The sequence below is a fragment of the Trachypithecus francoisi genome, unplaced genomic scaffold (genome assembly GCF_009764315.1).
Source record: "Trachypithecus francoisi isolate TF-2019V2 unplaced genomic scaffold, Tfra_2.0 Lachesis_group15, whole genome shotgun sequence".
Taxonomy (NCBI): Eukaryota; Metazoa; Chordata; class Mammalia; order Primates; family Cercopithecidae; genus Trachypithecus; species Trachypithecus francoisi.
Genome location: NW_022681460.1, coordinates 94,353,280 through 94,370,493, shown reverse-complemented (window position 1 = coordinate 94,370,493; position 17,214 = coordinate 94,353,280). Strand labels below are relative to the sequence as shown.

Below are 17,214 nucleotides of genomic sequence, written 5' to 3'. Positions count from 1 at the left end.
TAATAAAAAAAAAATGAACTCATGAGAAGATAATTTTATTTTTTACTTCAATATCTTACAACTTTAAAGTTTTTGAAATGCAAGGGTATCTGAACTTTAATTCTCCCTTAAGATTTCATAATAATAAGGAAGTTAATATTAAAACACAGTGCAACTATATACTGTTGATACTTCTTTACTAGATGATATTAATGTTATCACGTTACTGAACTGCACAATCTCCATTGTGGCTGGCCATACTTCTGAATGGAAAATAAAATGAGCAAATTTAAATCTTGTGAAAAGAACAGGCTTGGATTTAATTTTTGTTCTTAGCTTTTTATAAAAAAATTAAAGTTTTTACTGCAATAATTATATACTAACATATAGTTGCAAGAAGTAACAGAGCGATTATTTGTATCCTTTATCCAGTTTCCCCAAACAGCAACATTTTACAAAAGTTTGTATCCTTTGTCCAGTTCCCCCAAATGGTAACATTTTGCAAAACATGGTACAACATCACAAGGAGGATGCTGACATTTATACAACCCATTGATCTTACTCAGACTTCCCCGGTTTTACTTCTATTCGTTTCTATTAGCTTGTGTGTGTGTGTACACAGGCATACATTGTTTTACTGTGCTTTGCAGATAGTGTATTTTTTTTTTTTTACAAGTTGAAAGTCTGTGACAACCCTGCAGTGAGCAAGTGCCATTTTTCAACCACATGTGCTAACTTCGTGTCTCTGTGTCACATTTTGGTAATTCTTAAAATATTTCAAGCATTTTCACTACCATTATCTATTATGGAGATCTGTTGTCAGTAATTTTTTATGCTTCTATTGTGGTTGTTTTGAAGCGCCATGAACCTCACCTATATAGGACAATGAACTTAACTGACAAATGTTCCATGTGTTCTGACTGCTCCGCCAACTAGCCATTGCCCCATCTTCTCCCTCTCCTCAGGCCTCACTATTCCCTGAGACAGAACAATATTAAAGTTAGGTCAATTAAAAACCCTAACTGATTCAGTGAAATCATCTCTCACTTTAAATCAAAGGTAGAAATGATTAAACTCTGTGACGAAAGCGTGTCAAAAGCTGAGACAGGCTGAAAGCTATGGCTCTTGTGCCAAAAAACCATGTTTTGAATGAAAAGGAAAAGTTCTTGAAGGAAGTTAAATATGCTACTCCAGCGAACATAGGAATGATATGAAAGTGAAGCAGACTTGTTGCTGATACAGAAATAGTTTTTTGTGGTCTGGAGAGAAGATCAAACCAGCTACAACATCCTCTTAAGCCAAAGCCTAATCCAGAGCAAGGCTCTAACTCTATTCTCTTCTATGAAGGTTGGAAGAGGGGAAAAAGCTGCAGAAGAAAAGTTGAAGCTAGCAGAGGTTGGTTCATGAGGCTTAAGGAAGAACTACCTGTGTAACCTAAAAGTGCAGGGCGAAGCAGCAAGTGCTGATGAAGTAGCTGCAGCAATTTATCCAGAATATCTAGCTAAGATCACTGAAGAAAGCAGCTACACTAAACAAAAGATTTTGAATGTAGTAACAGATCAAACAGCCATCTAAACGGAAGAAGATATCATCTGGACTTTCACAGCTAGAGAGAAGTAAAGGCTTGGCTTCAAATCTTCAAAGGAGAGTCTAAATCTCTTGTTAGGGGCTAATGAAGCTAGTGACTTCAAGTTGAAGCTAATGCTCATTTATCATTCCAAAAATCCTAGGGCACTTAAGAATTATGGTAAATACACTCATCTTGTGCTCCATAAATGAAACAACAAAGTTTAGATGGCAGCACATCTGTTTATAGCATGGTTTACTGAATATTTTCAGCCCACTGTTAAGACCTACTACTCAGAAAACATGATTGCTTTCAAAACATTACTGTTCATTGACAATACACCTACTCACCCAAGAGCTACGATGGAGATATACAAGGTGATTAGTGTTATTTTCATGCCTGTTAACCGAACATCCATTCTGCAGCCTATGGGTCAAGGAGTAATTTTGATGTTCAAGTCTTTTTATTTAAGAAATTACATTTCATAAGGCTATAACTGCACTAGATAGTTACTCTGCTAACAGATCTGGGCAAAGTACATTGAAAACCTTCTGGAAAGGATTCACCATTCTAGATGCCATTAAGAACATTCATGATTCATGGGAAGAGGAAAAGTATCACTATTACTAGGAGTTTGAAAGAAGTTGATTCCAACCCTCATAGATGATTCCAACCCTCATAGATGGGGGTGAAGACATCAGTGGAAGAAGTTACTGTAGATGTAATGGAAACAGGAGAACTAGAATTAGATGTGGCAACTAAAGATGTGACTGAATTGCTGAAGTTGCATAATAAAACTTTAAACGAATGAGGAGTGGCTCACAGATGAACAAACAGGTTTCTTGAGGGAGGTTACTCTAGTGAATATGCTTTGAACATTGCTGAAATGTTAACAAAGGATGTAGAAAATTATACAAACTTGGCTATGCACAGTGGCTCATGCCTGTAATCCTGGCACTTTGGGAGGTGGAAGCGGGTAGATCACAAGGTCAGGAGATCAAGACCATTCTGGCTAACATGGTGAAACCCTGTCTCTACTAAAACTACAAAAAATTATCCAGACATGGTGGCATGCACTTGTAGTCCCAGCTACTGGTGAGGCTGAGGCAGGGGAATCGCTTGAATCTGGGAAGCGGAGATTGCGGTGAGCCAAGATCATGCCACTGCACTCCACTGTGGGCGACAGAGTGAGACTCCGTCTCAAAAAGAAAAGAAAATTACATGAACTTAATAAAGCAATGGTAGGGTTTGAGGGGACTGACCCCAGTTTTGAAATAAGTTCTACACAGAAATACTTCATGTGTAGTCAAATCAATGTGGCAAACTTTATTATTGTCTTATTTTTAAGAAACTGCCACAGCCATTCCAACCTTCAGCAACCTCCACTCTGATCAGCCAGCAGCCATCAACATTGAGGCAAGACCCTTCACCAGCAAGAAGAGTATAATCATTGAAGGTTCAGATGGTTGTTAGCGTTTTTCAGCAGTAAAGAATTTTCAAATTAGGTATGTAGTTTTTTTCAGACATAATCATATTGTACAATTAACAGATTACAGAATATATAACCATAACTTTTATATGCACTGGGTAACAACAACAACAAAAAAAATCATGTGAGCTACTTTATTGCACTGGTCTGGAACCAAACCTGCAATATCCCCAAAGTATGCCTGTATCTTAGCAACCTAAATCTGTTCTCCATTCCTATACCCTTGTCATTTCAAGAATATTTCATAAATAGAATCATACAGAATATACGTTGAAATTATTTTTCTCCACTCAGCATAATTCCCTCAAGATTCATACCCATTGTATCAACATGTTGTTCCTTTTTACTGCACAGTAGTAGTCCATGGTGTGAATATACCATTGTTTAACCATCTACCCACTGAAATAACATCTGGGTATCTTTCTGGCTTTTGGGTATTACAAATAAAGCTGCTATACATTTATGTTCAGGTTTTTGTGTCAACATGAGTTTTCATTTCTTTAGGATAAATTCCCAATAGTGCAACTGCTGGGTCATATGACAGGCAGTTGCATGTTTAGGATTTTAGGGAAGTGCAAAACTGTTTCCCAAAATGGTTCTATCGTTTTACATTCCCACTAACAATGCATGAGTAATTCAGTTTTCTCTCCATCCTCTCTAGCATTTGGTGCTGTCACTTATTTTTCATTTTAACCATTCTAAGAATGCAGTGATACTTTATTGTGGTTTCAACTTGTATTTCCCTAATGGTTAATGACATTGATTATCTTTTCATGTGCTTATTTGTCATCTATAGATCCTTTTTGGTAAACGTCTGTTCATGTCTTTTGCCCATTCTCTGGATGGATTCCGTTTACTATTGAGTTATGAGAATTATTTCTAAGTCACTTAGCCCCATGTTGGGTATGTCATTGGATTCCATTTTAATTAATGGACGTGGGAGAGCCTTTTAAAAGGAAACTTTAGACTACCCATTGTAGAGATTCTCAGGAAGATTCCCATAGGATGAGTACAAAGTTTTAAAGACAAAGCTCTAGAAAGCCCAAAGAAAGAATATCTGTTAAAGTTATGGCCACAGTCTTGCTTGACCATAGGCCAATGAATAGTTAAGCCCAATGATAAAGGAATAAAAGGATGAAGAATATTTGAAGAGACACAAATCCTCCTCACTCCTCAGGTTCCCTTCCATGTGCAGGAGCCTCAAGCAACAACTAGCGACCACATCTCCTGACTCATTCCTCTCCAGAGGAGGAGTAAATTAGTCAACTGACATGCTCTGGAAGAAAAATCCAGCTTAGCATAGCCCAGCCTTATGCCATTGTGTGCAATTATACATTTTGTCCTGCATCTTAAAGAAGCAAACCACATGTCCCAGAAGGGGAGAATAACTGTGGCCCACTGCTATCTGTGTCTGGGGAATATCACTTTTTGTTACTGTTGTGGTTTTTGTGGAATATTACTTTTTGTTACTGATATGGTTTTTATTTCATGAAATAAAAAGTGATAGTAACAAACAGTGATAGTCTGATTTACTATGTGTCTTATTTTCCACGTCATTTTTCAATTATTTCAGAATTGGTGTTGAAAAAATGGGCATTATTTACTTGACCCCTTTCGAACCTTAACATTAGAATTAAAAAGTAAATAATGATCTAACTAAAAATATACCATGTGAGTTAATTAATTTGTGATGGATAACTGGGCATATTTGTCATAAGAAAGTATAAATGTATACCTTTGGTGTGTATTAATTCTAAATCCTAAAATAAATTCAAAGTATATCCAATCAAAAAGCATAATCTATATGAACATTAAGACCAAAATTTTAGGCCGGGCGCGCTGGCTCAAGCCTGTAATCCCAGCACTTTGGGAGGCCGAGACGGGCGGATCACGAGGTCAGGAGATCAAGACCATCCTGGCTAACACCGTGAAACCCCGTCTCTACTAAAAAATACAAAAAACTAGCCGGGCGAGGTGGCTGGCGCCTGTAGTCCCAGCTACTCGGAGGCTGACGCAGGAGAATGGCGTAAACCCGGGAGGTGGAGCTTGCAGTGAGCTGAGATCCGGCCACTGCACTTCCAGCCCGGGCGACAGAGCGAGACTCCGTCTCAAAAAAAAAAAGACCAAAATTTTAATTATATAATTACTACTATCTTCTGAGTTGAAGAACTAGACAATCTTAAATTTAAATTCACATTTTGACCTTCATACTTAGAACATATTTCATACACAGCAATCAGCATTAATTAGGTTCATATAGGCCTCGTTCAAGAGTATTTCATCAGTGAAGATCAAAAGGAACTGGATATAAAGTTCCCTCACAGCATGTTCTAAGAGAATTTTATTAAATCAACACTTTTAAAGTCATAAATGTATACTTTTAAATATAAATATTTTAATAAATATAAAATCTTTTTGTATTTTCCAATTAATTTTTTTTTTGCATCTGAATATCATGTGAATGACTGGATATAGCCATTAAAAAAAGTAAATAATTATAACAAACTTTATAAAATGTATTTTAAGATATAAACAGGACAAACCAAGACTGAAATATGCTACTCAATAAAACCTTCTATTTGGTCAATCCAAATTTATGATTTTCCTGTTGACCTTAACACATATCATTCTTATCATTTACATAAATCATTCTAGAAATAGACATATTTTAGAAACTTAATTTTTCTACAGTCATGAATAGTTTTACAGAGCTTTTGAAAAGGTATTATGCTGTGAACGCTGTTAACTCAAAATGAACACACGGAACTATGGTACATAAAAATTCACAACTTCCCTTACCTGGCTATACCAGCTGATAGCTCGGGTACTACCACCCTCCGACTCCAAGCCACAAGATCCCGCTCTGTGGCTATTTCACTTCTTGGTGCATTGCTGTGCATTTGCCGTACACCTTCAATTTGTCCACTACGTCTCAGTCCTACGTTTGGTGGTGAATGAACCTCTGAGGTAGAACTTATGGAGCCTAAGTGAAGAAGTTAGTATATTAAGTTCTACTTAGAGATATTTCTCCATTAGTTTATAACAGAAAAGAGAGACAAAATACTATCTTCCACATGAAACTTCTTATTGTGGCAAAATAATTAAATTACCCTATCAGGAACTAAACCACAGGCAAAAGTGGTTTAATGAAAACAAAACATGGTTATTCAATTGATTAGATAAATCAATGAATCATAACTATAGACTATTAAGCCCCAAGGATATAAAATCATTACCTTAAAAAAATGCTGAATATTTTTGGGAAAACTTCATAAGAAGCAAAATAGACAAACCCAAGAGTATTTATGGTTCATAAATTTGTTTTGACTCTTCAAGTTTAATAATATACAACAATAAGGGTGATGAGATGTTCAAGAATGTGGCTCGGACTACTCTACATGTTTCCTATAGAAAATGTGGAAAAATATACACATTTAAAAACTCATTATCTCTAACTTGAAATCTCGTTATGAACCATTTTCTTAGGTCATTAAATATTCTTCAAAACCCTCATCATTTTGGCAGCCTAGTATTTCATTTTATGGATGTACCATAATTTTTTAAAACACTTAACCCTGTGGGAGGTTTAGGCTGTTTCAAATTTTTAAATATCCCACTTAAAATGGAATACCTGCTTACCTCTACTTAAACGGCTGGTATTACTGATAGCTGCTTCACCAGAACGTCTCAGGTCTTGCTCCTGTTGTAGTCTTTGAATCATGCTGTCTAGTGGGCTGATCTCCTGGTTTGCTTGCTGACTTAAAACTTGATTCAGTCCTATGCAATACCACACAAAATATTATCAATACTTTAGTTACTATTTAAACCACTTTACTTACCAACCTCACTTATGAGTTCAGAATCGAACATAAATGTTGTTTGGGTAAAAGACTTAAATGATCAACTGTAAATGATGCGAGTTGAAAAAAAAAAAAAGAAAACATCTGTCCATCTTAGTTTATCAAAAATAATGATGAGGATGGTTGCTAACTTTTACTAAGTGTTTATCATGATTTAGATATTCATAATCCTTATGGTAACTCCATTAGGTATATATAAACAACTCCACTTTATAGATGAGAAAACCAAAATAACTGTTCGAAGTCACATATCTAATAAGTGGCAATAGTAAGGTTTTCCACTTAAGATCATAGTTTCTTTTAAAATGACACATCTGATTACTCACTTTCTTAAAAAAATGTTTACTGCCTTGTTTATTCAACAAATTATTGACTGTCTACTATACATTAGGAACTACGCCAGGTACTGAGATCTAGTGGTAAATAAGGGACATGAAGATCCTTGTCCTTTAAGGAGCTAACATACTGATGGGGAAAGTAAACAATAACCTAGGAGTTAATGCAGAGTATGAAAGAAAGGTGTTGAAATAAAGAAGGTGATGGTGGGTCAGAAAACTCAGAGAAGCCCTCTCGGACAAGGTAGCATTTGAGTTGAGATTTAAATTACTTAGCCACATAAAGAGCTAGATAAGGAACACTTCAGGTAGAAGGCAAGAGGTACAAAGGCTGTGAAGCAGGGAGAAACTTGTATTTTAACCCATCCAACTTTTCCAGTATTAATTCTTACTTGTACCACTCATACAGGACCACTTGACTTCTGCCCTTCTAACAAGAAAACACCTTCATGCACTGAAACTTTTGAACACAATATTCCCACTGTAAAGATAAACATGATAATCTCTAACTTACCATTCCAGCACCAACTAAAATGGCACCTCCATGATATTTCCTCTGTGAAATCTTTCCAATTACTTCAGAAAGAATTAGCTGCTACCCTCTTTCACTTTCTTAAACAATCCATACATATCTAAGTATTCAGACCAATATAAAACATAAATGAAGCCCAAACCAGTTAGTTCCTTAAAAGTATGAACCTTCTATCTTATTATCTAAATCTAGTACAATGCTAGGCATTAAAAAATATTCTCCTGCTGAATAAATTTTTAAAAGGTGTATTATAAAATATATGAAAAATATTGCCGTGAGTATAAAGAAGGGAGCAATTAGTGTCAGCCATACAAGTACATGAGAAGATCTGATTAGCTCAGAATTTTAGGGTGGGCTTAAATGGTAAGAAAAGATAGCGAGGATATTCTGAAATGAAGTAGTAGTAAGAAAGGTAAAAGCAAAAAGAAATTACATGTATTAAACGCATAACATTAAACTAAAATTCAATAGGATAAAATAACTTGTTTAAGGTCACCAAGGTAGAAGTGGCAAAGCAGACAGAAGTAAAAGTTCAAATGTCTTATACTTCTTTCCCGGTTTGCTGTTGGAAAAACATGTTGGAATACTGATGAATAATCTGATATAGCTCAAGTTTACAACTGAAAAAAAAACACATTTAAACTATATTGGATGGTGTCAATATAACAAGATAATTTATTATTATAATAACTCAAATCTATTTTTCCCTAACTCTGAGAGATTTCCCAGAATAAATTTTATTATCTGGATTTGCAAATAAAACGCTAAAGTTTTTTTGAAAAGCATTTTGCTTTTGTTCTATTTTTGTATTAACCATTTTTAGACTCAGTAACTCTAAAACATGACAAAAAAAGATTTTTACCCTGAATTCTGAGAATTAGAACACTGAAAAATTTTGTGACTCATTACAAAGCCAGTATTATTGCTATGGATTCTTATGGATACTAATAACTGGTAACTATTTCATTTTTAAGATTATGCCTACTTTACATGGAAGAAAGAACAATGGACTGAGAATCAGAGCTGCGGTTACAGTCCCCGTGATTCTATGACACAATACCACTAAATTTTGAATTCTCTCAACTTTCAGGACTGGAATATCATAGATACAGGATTAAATATTGTTTATGAGAACCCTTAATAAATTGGTAAATGGACTTAAAAAGTAATTAAGTAGCACTGATACTTTAATAAATGAGTCTTTTCCTTATTTCCTTGTGTCTGAAACCCTAAAGTAGCTATCTATTTTGAGGCTTGGGCACAATCTGATTTTGCCAATTCCTCTACCAAGAGACTAAAGACATTTCTCTTAATTTCAGTTCTATGACCAAAACTTCTCTAATACTGAAACTTACCTAATCTGAGTATCTGCCTATACTTCTCAAATACTACTTATTCTCTGAGTTCATGCAGTGTCCATGTAATGAGACACATGAATCTCACAAACTCCAGATATTCAAGTCTGCTGGACTGCACTACTCTATCAGTAGCAGCAGGAATGATTCCTCTAATGCTTCTTCTCATCCTCCATTCTAAGTGGACATGTCTAATTCCAAGAGCAGCCCTTTCTATCCAGTATGTCCATCTTTACTGCAACTTCATGCTAAATCCTTCGAGAAAAATAAGATGCAGGTTTGAAGTTGATTTTTTTCATTATTTAAAAGTCACTCCACGCAAAAGCTACTTAGAAGCTTTTGTCAATTAAAGTCTAGAACTTAAAATATTTTCATAAATATCTTCTAGTCTAAAAATATAGAAGTATTCATAATGACAAAACTGGTTTAACCTTCTTTACAGAACATTTCCATTATTTTTACTTAATACACTAGTGCTACATTTCTTGTCAAAAGAGGGAAAGCAGTTTGTAGACTTTGACTCCATTTTAACTCTCACTTAATTCTTCAACACTCCATTACTTCACTAAAACAGTTCTCAACATTTTCCATGTCAATCCTCTTATAAACCTTTAAAAGTTGACAACTTTTTAAAACATCTTCAATGTGAACAGGCCATCTCCAATCTCTCTCACATCATGCTATTATTCCCTTTAGTAATATTCATCACAATTTGAACTATGTATTTGTTTATTCTAATAAACTGTGTTTATTAATCTACTAATCCATTCCGTGAAAGCAAGGATCATGTTTGTTTAATTCACTACTGAATAGCCATGGCTTAGCAGGTGTCAGAGACAGAAGAGATTATCAATAAATGTTGCTGAGTAAGTAAATGAATTGACTTGTTTCACACCAAATACAGGAACTACCTTATCGATCCCTAGGTGTTACAAATGGATAATAAATCAAAATTATTGCTGTAAATCGACAGCGTTCCATAATTAACTTGTAATCCTTAAGCATGATCAAAGACCTGTATAAAAGTATAAAACAATACTTTTACTTCTTATCCACTTAACAAATGAAAACAAAGTTTTACTCAATTAGCAATTTTAACAGTTCAGTGGGAAGAAGAAAATTTGACTGTCTAAGAAAAGGAGCACCTACCTGAGGAAGTTACTCCCATCTGAGGGATGAGTTGCTCCTCCCTGCAATTTTCACGGCCAGGAACTAATCTTTGATATCTTGATGGATGAGGGTTACCATCAACATCAACCAAAAAAGGGGGAGGCATAAGATGAGGTGCTTGCTGAGTCTGCTCATCTAACACAAAATTGTTGGCATCACGAATAAGTGGCCGATAATCACTATGAAAGAACATCTGATCTGCTATCTGCAAAAAGAAAAGCTCATAAAAGACTGGAAAAATAAAAATGTATCATTATAGAAAAAAGTCCACGACATTTTTAATAGAAAGCAAACATCTGAATACAAATAATGGTATTAAGCAACAATTTTCAAAATATTATTTTCCTGAATTAATTGTAAATAGGTCTTTTAATTTTCTACCTTAAGTGTTATGATCAGAAAAGTAGCTGCTTTAAATTTTCTCTGAAACAAGGAAGAGATTATACATAGGAGTCCCCTCTTACTTGTAATTTTGCTTTCTATGGTTTCAGTTACCTGTGGTCAACCTGACTCCAAAAATGCTAAACAGAAAACTCCTTATAAGTTTTAAACTGTGCACTGTTCCAAAAAGCATAATGAAATCACATGCCATCTCACTTGGGACACAAATCATCCTTTTGTCCAGCATATGCACATTGCCTAGATATGCTACCCACCCATTACTGTATAGGAAAAACACAGTGTGCATAGGGTTTGGTACTCTCCGAGGTTTTAGGCATCCATTTGGAGTCTTGGAACATATTCCCTGTGGATAAGGGGAGGCTACTGTGTAGAAAAGCTACCACTAAAAATAAGCTATTCAATATTCAATTTTAAATATCAAATCTAGTCATAAATCATTCAACAGTCTTTTTACTTCCACACAGCTACCATGTTTTATCTTAAATCCTTAGGTATACAGTAAGTATGATTTGTGTAATATTACTATAAAATCAATGTAAGATTTTCTAAGGGTTAATAAGCATTTTCTCTAAATGTTTTGAAATGATATCAAATTATTAATATAAACTCAACCAGGACATAAATTTTATTATATAAAATTTCACTGCTTAATTTGCAGTTTTTTAAACTAAATTATAAACTACTCAATATTTACTATCATAATCTTTTATACCATTCCACCACAAGTAATCAATTTACTTCTTTTAGTCACTGATCTTCAAGTTGGGGTCTTTAAATGCTGAGCACAGTGGCAGGGCATATGCCTGTAGTGCCAGCTAGTTATTTAGTAGGCTGAAATGAGAGGATTGTTTGAGCCCAAGAATTCAAAGCCAATCTAGGCAACATAATGAGACATTTCACACCCACCCTGTAAAAAAAAAGCTCCCCAAAACTGGACAGGATCTTTAATAAAAAGCAAGACAATCAGGTAATATAATACACTTTTAAGAACCTTATGAAAGCCACAGATTTGTACCTTAGATAAGTACATATCATCTATATAAATAAAACATTTTACATAATTTCAGAGTCCCACTATGGATAACATCTTCCATTTCCAGTTTATATACCCCATGTTAAGAATTCCAATCTAGATTGCTCCAGCAGGCTAAGAGTTATTTTTTTCTGAAATATGCAGATTTTTAAATAATAAGCCCTAATAAAGTGAGATTTAACTGCTGTCTTCACCTTCCTTTCCAAAACTAAGTCTCCAGACTACTTAACATAAGATTCTTCAAATTTTATCCTGAATGTAAAGATGCTGATTCTCACCCACTCCAAAAACATACAACCCCTAAACATGCATTAAAAAAAACTAAGGACATGATATATAGTCATCATACTCTACCTTGTCATATTTGCTACTGGACCCAAAGCCAAAAATTAAAAGATGTCCATGAGAGTCGGTGCAAGCAAAATGCTGACCATCAGGAGAGCATTTGCAGTCAAATACTGCGCCATGTCCTTGGCCTTCAATCTGAAATATATTTAACCAACAGTAAGAAACTACCATTAAAATGTAAAGAATTGGTCACTATTATTAAAATAATTTTATGATAAAAGAAGTATACATCCTAATGAAGTGAAGATTAAGTAAAACAAGCATAGTATGGTAATAAAATTTATGAATATTCATGAAAAGTGCCAGATTAATAGCCTTCAAAAATAAAGTATTTATCCACAGACCAAACACAACTCAGGAAATAAAAGAATACCAATCTCCCCCACCCATAGAATTCTGCTTCATGTTTTAAACTCAGATTTAACACATAATTACGTCTTAAACTCCATCTATCTCTGTTCAATCATGCCCTTTCTGCAAAAGCTGACATGTAGCAACTGTACCGATTTTTTGGTAACTCTTGGAAGTAGTAGCCAGAGATCACTGCTCAAATGACACTAGATTTTATTATTTTTGGTAATAAATTCCCTGGTAGTCTGACTCGTCTTTTAAATGGTGAATTTCAAAGGTTAAAGAAAAGGTTTTTTTTACCTGATAATTGTTTTCTGTTTTCCAGTTCCATTAATCCAGAACGAATGGGTTTCCTCCCTGCAACCTGTCAATCAAACAGAGGTGGCCAATCACCACTCTGAATTTTTTGCTCTCAGTGCTTCTTCAGACTATGTTCCAGTTGAAAACTTCTTTAGCAGTGTTCTGAAAGAGGTAAAAATTCTACCCTATCTAAAGCACATCTAGGGACTGAATTTCAGAAACAACTAAAATAGGGAGTTGACTCCCTAACAAATAACAACTAAGGATGATTTTTCAACAAATGCTGTTGGATTTCTGGATTAGCAGAATCGGAACACACACACATTATCAGGTAAGAAATACCTCCTTTCTGTTCCGGTATCCACTGATCTAGAACAAATTGAGTTTTATTAGTAATATCCCAGGAAATGCTTGGAAAAGAGAAAAGTGGTTTCTTTCTTTAGTATTAAAAATGCAGCATAAGGATGGATGTACAGTTCACCAAATGCAGAAGTTAAAATTCAGAAGAAGAATAACGGATTTCTCAAGGAAGGTTTGCATTTTGGTAAAAAGAGAAAATATTTCTATAATAGAAAGGACTTTACCTAAGAAGTTAATACAATACCACAAATGGGACTGCCTCAAAAAGAAAACTAGCTTTTTCCTTTGGCTTGCTAAAAAGAAGAAATGTGTGCAACAGTGCTTATTAATGCTCTTTTGGATGGTTACAATAATAGAAAAGAAAGAATAACTTTTTAAAAAATGTAACCATATTAGATAAAACTAGTAAAATTATCTAATGTTTAATACATACAAAAACTTGTAAAAGAAAGAAAATGAATCATAAGTGAAACAGGATTATATCTCGAGTGTGAAGAAAGTTGGAGGATGGTAAGATAGGAGAGGAAGGTAACTGATTCCAAGTCTACTTTAAAACAATTCAAAAACCAGAAAGAATATAACTGTTTCTCCAGATTACCACAAGGGCACCAGTAGCCATATAGCTAGGCATTTGCCAAAAATGAAAGACTATAAGTAGAAATTCAGGATTCAAGTCTTTATTTTTCAGTGTTTTCCTAGGCAAATAAAAAAAAAGTTACATGAACTGTTATAAATAAGCAACCACATGAACAAAGTATACCTCTAAATAGACTTTTATGTCAAAAACTAAAAATCAGGGGATTGAAACTGCCTTAGCCATGTGTTGTTAAATGATTTTTTTAACTCTGTTCACTGAAAATTTCACAGAAGGCAAGAGAACAAAAAAGCAACTACTTTATAAATCTACTCTAATAAATGTTTCCAGAAGTGTAATTACAAGTCTAAGATTACAATTTTAAGTAGACAGTAGAGCAGAGACTCGAAAGTAGTAGTCCAATTTAGCAATTTCAAAGGCAATCTGACAAAGGTTCCTAAGCATGGTATCCTTCATGTGTTGTTTAAACAAACATTTTTTCTTTCTGGGGGTGAGGGCTAGGGGCCAAGTAGGACTGATCAACCCTTGACCCTATTACTTATCAATGTTGTCACATTTACAGTTAGTAGATCTCTAAAATAATCTTTGGGGACAGTTGAAGCTTATAAAGCTCTGAAAAACCAAAGAAAAAAATAGCAATCATATTTAAGATGCCTGTGTGTCCTATATAACACATTCCATTGTGAATATGGCAAGACAATATTAATTTTCTTGGTATAAGGCATCTGTTTAACTCCAAAGTGACTTTTATATGGAAAAAATGAAAGTACATTTCAATCATATCAAAAAAAAGAAAACGATATTATTTGTATTAACCATTTGTTTACAAAAGGAGGCATTAAAAGAATCTGCTTTACTGATGAACTGGTTAGAAAAGGTGCCTCTAACCTCATCAATTAAAAGGCAATTTTCTATTAATGGATGTTCAGACAATAAACACCCATACCTATAAACTGCAGACTAGGTTTTCCAAGACCAGGCTTCCAAACAGTTGATGATATAAAACAGGAAAATATTTTACTTTCTCTATATTAACTAAAAATATCCTAGCTGGTTTTAAAATTTATGGTATGATTAACTACGCCAATCAAAAGAAAAGAATTTTATCTTTTTAAACAAGGGCCAAAGTATTTATGAGTAAGAATTCTCAAAGACAAAATTTTAAATGAAAGCACTATTTGAATATTCACATCTACTAGAAAGCAATGAGGCTTATCTTCAAACATGAAAAGAAAGAAAACACCCTCTCTAACAAATGAAAGGTGTATGAGACTATCATAAAATTAAATGCACTACATAGCAAGGAAATGTGTCAACATGAAACTGAGTACTACATATAGCTTATGCTACCTAGCACTTACTGCAGTTGTAGTAAAATAATTACAAAACAGAGTTAAATTAATAAGTAATGACAAATTATCAAAATAAGTGCATTTTGGATGAAGTATTCTTCTAATAAAATCAAGTATGCTTGTTATGCATTATTTTGGACATACATAAAGACCCCATAAAGCTCATACACATTAAATATCAATAAGGTTTAGTCGAGATCATCTATGAGACAGTATTTACCAATAACTGTGAAAACTTCAAAAAGAATAAGAGGACTAAAAAGAAAAGAAATAAAGGTTTATTCAGCAATTATTGTATTTTATTTTTAAAAGGAGATGGGAGAATCGGATGTGTTCAAATAGTGACTCTCTTATTAGAAAATTCTCATACTGACTAAAGAATTCTGTAAATACTACCAATACATGAGTAGTATAAACTTGTTAGCCATTTAGAGATTTATACCGAACTTTAAAGAAATTAAATGATACAAAAATTTATGAGCTAAAAGCTCTGATGAGGACAGACTCATTAAGGAAAGAATAATAATACCTTTTCTGAGGGAGGGTACTATATACAAGTAACATAATTTTCGTGAAGCAGAGAGATGAATGATTAGACAGAGGAATGAGATTGAAGACCCAAGACATCTCTCCATCAGTAATAGGTAAATCACCTAATCTCTGTGGAATGATGGAGATAAATGATCACTAGAGTCCAGTTCTAAAATCCTACCATCTGAGGTTCGGAAAGGTATGTTGGAAAAAACTGGACAAATCTGGAGATGAAGTATATTAAAAGCAGAATGCATACTAAAATTCAGGGTCTAAATTGTATCAATCATGAAAAATATATAGAGAGTAAATATGAGAAGTATACGCTTCTAGAAAAAAAAACCTTAACACAAAGTAGGAAGGTTAAAAACTATGGGCTATCTTAGGCAGAACCATCCTCTTCTAGAGTTATTTCAATTCTATTAGCAGGGTCAGTTTGTCTTGTTCTTTTTTTTTTTTTTTTTTTAAACATACCACTGATTAGAAGCATCTTACCTAGGAAATACTCCAAAATTTAAAATTATGCATCTTTTAAAATACCCTAATTTTATGAAATGGACTCATATACCAAGAATGAAAAGAGCTGATAAATGGAATTTATGCTAAGAATAATCCTTAAGAAGTCCTTCCTTATGTATTAAAAAAACTTTTAGATTAGAGCTTGCTAACATAGGGAAAAATATGTACACTAGATACAGAAGAGACTCAGATGTATATCTGAAGTAAGTGTTGGATCCTGGCCAACATGGTGAAACCCTGTCTCTACTAAAAATACAAAAATTAGCTGGGTGTGGTGGCGCTCGCCTGTAGATCCAGCTACTTGGGAGGCTGAGGCAGGCAGGTGAATCGCCTGAACCCGGGAAGCGGAGGTAGCAGCGAGTCGAGATTGTGCCACTGCACTCCAGCCTGGTGACAGAGGGAGACTCCGTCTCCCAAAAAAAAAAAAAAAAGCATTGGCTATCTTCTTATCATTACTACAGTCATTATATAAACAAAGATGACCTTAAAAGAAACTATTCAAATTCCAACAGTTCAGGTGTTAATCAAATTACTTTAAAATATTGTTACTGCATGGCTATTTTAATACTGAAATTTCTTTAACTTACGCCAACATAAAAAAGAAAACTGTTGAACCTGACTTGATAAAATCAGATCAGATTATTACATAAAATGAAAAAATATATATTATAGAAAAGTGATTCTGAAAAATTAGCTCTAGATTTTCATCAAAAGAAAAATATTATCAAAATAAATATCTTCAAATTTAACTGCATTTTGTACCAATATTCTGATTTGTCTGGGGAAATCAGTACTATTGATCAAGCCTTCCTTGCAGTTTATTTTCTTTTGGTCTTTTTGGCATATTAGCATGGTGTGTCTTCCTTGACACACTCTCTAGGGATTGTGACCCCTTTTCCATTCTGCTAAATATATGAGTATTTCCCAAAGTTTACTTCCAAGCCTCCTGCACACTTCCCTGTCCTGTCTCCATGAGGAAGTAAACTATATTCTACAGGAGACACTTCAACATTTTCTTCTTTTTAACTCCTAGTCCCTCTAAGTAGTCTATCTCCAAGTGCCAGCTGGCCATTTCCACATGAGTAGTTCAACATAATAAACATTATTGCAAATGAACTGAAAAAAGAAGTCAGTTC

General features: G+C 34.2%; 1 protein-coding gene across 3 annotated transcripts in view; it reads right to left on the bottom strand.

Annotated features, from left to right (window-relative positions):
• PHIP (pleckstrin homology domain interacting protein) overlaps window positions 1–17,214 on the bottom strand; it is a 136,611-nt gene that overhangs the window by 49,914 nt on the left and 69,483 nt on the right. For all 3 annotated transcript variants that reach the window (XM_033235590.1, XM_033235591.1, XM_033235592.1), the window contains 4 exons: window positions 12,077–12,205; window positions 10,267–10,492; window positions 6,675–6,812; window positions 5,835–6,018 (listed from right to left, as the gene is read on the bottom strand). In XM_033235590.1, coding sequence (XP_033091481.1) covers window positions 5,835–6,018; window positions 6,675–6,812; window positions 10,267–10,492; window positions 12,077–12,205 — 677 coding nt within the window. The remainder of the gene's footprint in view (window positions 1–5,834; window positions 6,019–6,674; window positions 6,813–10,266; window positions 10,493–12,076; window positions 12,206–17,214) is intronic.